This window comes from Monopterus albus, unplaced genomic scaffold (assembly GCF_001952655.1).
Source record: "Monopterus albus unplaced genomic scaffold, M_albus_1.0 scaffold459.1, whole genome shotgun sequence".
In the NCBI taxonomy this organism is placed as follows: Eukaryota; Metazoa; Chordata; class Actinopteri; order Synbranchiformes; family Synbranchidae; genus Monopterus; species Monopterus albus.
Genome location: NW_018128339.1, coordinates 149,252 through 154,426, shown reverse-complemented (window position 1 = coordinate 154,426; position 5,175 = coordinate 149,252). Strand labels below are relative to the sequence as shown.

Here is a 5,175-nt window from a genome sequence, read left to right as displayed (position 1 = left end):
ACAAGTGAGAGATAGCACTTCATAACCCCCCCCAACACACACACACACACACACACACACACACACACACACACACACACACACACACCCCTACTTTAACTACTTTGTGGGGACCAATTGGAATATTTTCACATCTTAATAGGTTCAGCATATTTTCAGCTAGAAAGGCCATTCAGGTATCAGAATGTTCAGCTCTTCAAGGACATTCCTACTTGTATTATTGAATCTCATCCTTCAGATTATTCAACAAAGAACTTCCGCCATTTTTGTTCTCATCCTTCAGCTGTTTCAGCAATTGATTTCAAGCATTTTCAGGATGATCTTTCAGCATATCAGCATCCACACGCATTCAAGACAGGAAATGCATTTCTCTAGTTGGTTGTTGTTTTTTCATTGTTATCTGTTTGTTTTTCTTAAATTTGGACCTTGAGTCTGTAATAAAGTATATCTATCTATCTATCTACGTAACTCGAAACATACTCTCAGGTCGTTAAGACAGTCCAGGGTCAGAGCCAGCAAACTTACACAGCTGAGGGATCCACAAACGAGCGGTCAGAGAGTCTAATAGTCCATACACAGAAAAACACAATCAGAATCAGAGGAGTTAGGCAAAGCTAAGTGGTCACAAGGTAATCCGTGGTCAGAGCTAGAATAACAGGTACAGAAAATGCTGGAAAGCCTGAACATAAGTTAGAACAATCTGGAAACTTCCTGGTGGGAGGAAGTTGTCTATAAGGGAGTGAAAACAGGTGAAAACAATGAGTACTGATTGTAGTTGAGATAAGGCTGTAACAGTAAGTTGTGTCACAATAAAAGCATGAGACCAGAAACAGGCGGGACGGAATCATGACATCACAGTTTATTGGCTGTACCATTTAGATTTCTCCTAGTTATGTCAATCCAGTTCTTATTCTATTCTATTTTTTATTCTACTTTATTCTATTTTAGTTTCTAAATGTTATGGCACCCAATACTAGGTGAGAGAGAGAAACAGTATTTCGATTTTTTGTATGTCCTGCACATATGGTGAATTGACAATAAAATCCTTGAACCTATGGCCTCAAGGATATACACAAACTAAATGTAGAAACTTTGACCACAGGGATATCATGATCATCAAGTGGAACTGGGAAAGCTAGAGTAATTTATGCATGGTCCAACTTAGTCAAAGACCACTAACATTTAGTAATAACTGCTATTTGCATGGAGCAGCATGGTGGTTAGTGCTGTCACCTTACAGCAAGAAGATTCAGGGTTTGAGTCCCGGCCAACCTGTTGTTTTTTTTTTTTGTGCAGCGTTTGTATGTTCACCTTGTGCCTGCGTGGGTTCTTTCTCGCCTCCACCCACAGTCCAAAGACATGCAGCTTAGGTTGGTTGGCAATTGCTCACAGGAGTGAGTGTGGGTGTGTGTGGTTGTTTGCCTCTAAGTGTCAGCCCTGTGATAGGGCCTCTATCCAAGGGCCTCTCACCCAATGTCAGCTGGAATTGGCTCTAAGGCCCCCATGACCTTCTTCAGGATAAGTGGTATAGATAATGGATGCATGGATGGATGCTATTTGCAATACATTATGTTGATACATTGCATATGCCGCTTAAAAAGACAGTTAATGAATTGCATTTCAAACCTACACCCTTATTTTGCTTAATAGTGCAACATTTTTATGTTTTATTGGACAGTTTCTTTCTAAACTGCAGTTCACAAAATGTGAAAAAGACTAACATTATAAAATGCTCACTTGATTTCAGTATCTCAGTCTGTTAAATCTCTATAATAACTCCAGCTAAACCATAGTCTCCACTTTTGCACAGAACAGTTGTGGATTTGTCCCCCAGTCTTACCTTAGAGTTGCTTTAGGAAAGCTGCATGGCCCGCATGAAAAGGAGAATTACATATAATACATACATACATATAATACATTGACCAATAACTCTTTCAGTGCACATACTGAGTAAGCATGTAAGTTTTATTTTAATGCTTAACAAATGTGAACATATCCTTTAATCACATGATCCTTGAGACAGTGTGAATGTTAATGCTGTTAAAACATTTCAAACATTTATAATTTGGTAAACGGTAGCTATAACCTCACACCATATCAAAACAAGCAGACCATCACAGTATCATAATAGCAACAATGTTAGCAGCATACAGTATTTCAGTTAAACTGGTTACAGTGCTCTGACATGATCAGACAGTGTTATTGGTCCACTATGCTACTTTAAAGTGAGTTACAGTAAATAAACTCAAGGGAGACTATGCTGCACAACAGTAGCAAATATGACAAGAAGACAGATGTCTGGACTTCTCTGGTGAAAGCTCCCACTTAAATGATATATCACGTGATCTTGAAACCGTAAATATGGACAGTTGTAGATGATGAGACCCCAGTATGTTCAAACTCTTGATAGATGAAACTTAGACAGGAGTGCGGGGATGGTGGTCGGTTTGTGAACATGCATGTAGAAAACAATAGCTCCTCCGGTGATGACGGTCAGGCTCAGCTTGATCAAGTGGCCAGTGGTCGAAGCCTGCTGTTCATCCACCTGCAAAAGATTGTGTTTTACATGTTAGTCATACTTCATACCTGCTTCATTATCAAATACTCAGGGTCTTGGCCAGCTGTACTGTACATTTAGCTTGGATTATTGTCAGGGTAGCAGAATGTGGAAGAACCTGTGTTCACTTCAGACCTGTCTGGTTTTCAGGGGCTGGTACATGCGGTCAAACTGAGTGAAGATTGCTTTGCGTGCTCCCTCCCATTTCCCTGGTCCTGTCAGGCGGTACTGGTAGGATGTGACAGGTCCCCAGAGTACCCTCTTAAACAGTGGGTAGTCTGTGAAGAAGAGCCAGAGGAGACTTGGCCGCACTCCAATCTCCCCAGCTAAGTCGTCCATGTAGGAAACAAAGTCCACCTGCAGGGGTGTCAGCTTTGACACAATGTAGCTGTAGAGAGGACATATTAGAAAGGAAACATTTCACTTGATACTACTGGAGTGAATGGAGTCATGATTTGTCATATGAAAAATCACTGTGAGTGATCTATGATCACTCCATAAGATAGAACACTAAAAAGACATATTCTATGATTATATGCTACAATATTAATAAAGTAAATAAATGTTAAGAGCCTTACTTTTTCTGAATGTCTTTGGTGTCCTTCTCAACAGCCTTGATCATGGCCTGGTTTGAGGGCAGCTGTACATGTCCTGAAACAAACAAACAAACAAACAAAAAGACAGAAAATGATATAAATATAGATTTTTGCTTGTGACCTTGGAATGTTTTTCAAATCTTGGGGGGAAGGTTCACCATCTCTTGCTAAGGGATCACAGTGACTGTTGTTTCCTCACCTTTGAAGACACGTGAGACCCAGCGGGTCTGCATTTCAGCCTGAGGCATGACGGATCCATCAGAATGGATAAAACCCACAACAGCCAGAGTGGGATGCTCCAGGTTAGGGGGGAAAACGTGCTTGTACAAACCCACACGATGTCCCGATTTGTACAAAGCACTGCTTGGCAAGTAGGGAAAATCATAGTTGTATCCTGTGGCAAAGACGATTGTATCCACCTTTAACAAAGAAGAAGTAACTAAATTGCAATGAAGTCATCGAGAAGTAAAGTGTGCAGTGCCAACTTTAGAGTAAAGATTTTCTGACATTATTCACAAGGCTGCCATCATTAAACACCACGGTGGAGCCTTGGATCTCCTTCACATTTGGCTTGACAATGACAGCCCCAGACAGAATCCTGAAAGGCAGGTCGTCATTGATCACTGGGATCTGACTGTAGAACCTGAAGAGGTTTGAGGTGGCAGAGCACAGTTGCAAGATCACTGTTGTTTTTGAATTTCCACAATATTGTATTTCACCATTATACTGTGAGTTAAACAATTCTCTAATCAATCCTACACATTGTTGCCTAAAGTCAGCTCACTAGGAATTCACAACAGAGAATGAAGGCTAGTAACATGCAACAATGAGAGAAAAACAAACTTAATATAAGAGACTACATTAGAAATAACTATATTCATATAGTTACTCAGACAAACAGAAATATACTACTGTACCTGTGTTTAGGTTTGAGGCCATACATGGTGTGATCATACATGGAGTTGAGCTTTTTCTCACCAAGCAAGTTGAGAAACCTCATAGGCAGCAGCTTGAGCATGATGTGGAAAAAGCGTGTGTTGAACTTGTCCACTGGCAGGCCACTGTCAGAAACCTGACGAATGACCCAGGCTCCACTACGAGTGCTCAGATACACCTGCAGAATGATGGAGAACAGCAGGAAGCAACAGCAATTAATGCTCCTGTACCTGTTAATGCCAGTCTTATAATTTCATCTTTCCTTGTTTCTCGATCATTGGGTGACAAAGAAGCTGCTCAGGCTTGCCTTTATTACAGAGATTCCAGTACTTGTAAATCAGCCTGGAGAAGGAAGGGTCAAGGAACAGGGAAACAACAAGAACAACGATCAGGAATGACTTTCCAACCTGCTCTGCCACTCTGCTTCCCTCCACAGCGATGTCTCCTCCTGAGTTACCGATGCCAATGACCACCACTCTTTTATCATACATGTCTTCAGGCCCCTTGTAGTCCCAGCTGTGGAAATATTTTCCTTGAAAGGTCTCAATTCCTAAAACACAGCAATATGATGTCTTAATACACTGTCCAGCTCTTCCTTGTGCTATATGTTTGTGCATTATAACAGATATTAGAGTCATGTGGCAGTCGCTGTTTGTATCATGTATGAAAATAGCCAGTGTGTACACTAAAACATGTCTTTACCTGGGAAGTCTTTGAGTGGCAGATTAGGGTAGTTGAAGTGACCAGAGCAGCAGATAACTGCATCAAAGACATGCCTCTCCTCCTGTCCATCTTTGTTCTCGGTTACCACGTCCCACTGCCCAGTGCGAGAAAAGTCTGGTCTCTGTTTGACACTCTTCACTAAAGTCTGAAAAGAGAAAAAGATAAATGATAGATAAATCTATGGATATCAAATCAAATCAAATCAATTTTATTTGTATAGCGCCAAATCACAACAAACATCATCTCAGGACACTTTACAAAGGTCTAGACCTTACTGTTATCACTATTCTATTACATAGGGAAAACCCAACAAATCCCCCTTGAGCAAGCACTTGGCGACAGTGGGGAGGAAAAACTCCCTTT

At 40.9% G+C, this 5,175-nt stretch overlaps 2 protein-coding genes across 2 annotated transcripts in view; both read right to left on the bottom strand.

Moving 5' to 3' along the window:
* Positions 1 to 637, bottom strand: part of LOC109952421 (dimethylaniline monooxygenase [N-oxide-forming] 5-like) — a 12,579-nt gene extending 11,942 nt beyond the window's left edge. Inside the window, exon 1 of the mRNA XM_020587493.1 lies at positions 526 to 637. The gene's annotated coding sequence lies outside the window, so the exon portion shown is untranslated. The remainder of the gene's footprint in view (positions 1 to 525) is intronic.
* A 1,516-nt stretch (positions 638 to 2,153) lies between these two features.
* LOC109952426 (dimethylaniline monooxygenase [N-oxide-forming] 5-like) overlaps positions 2,154 to 5,175 on the bottom strand; it is a 15,480-nt gene continuing 12,458 nt past the window's right edge. The window contains 3 exon segments of the mRNA XM_020587497.1: positions 2,154 to 2,545; positions 2,693 to 2,945; positions 3,136 to 3,208. Of these exon segments, the coding sequence (XP_020443153.1) occupies positions 2,396 to 2,545; positions 2,693 to 2,945; positions 3,136 to 3,208 (476 nt within the window). The 3' untranslated portion in view covers positions 2,154 to 2,395.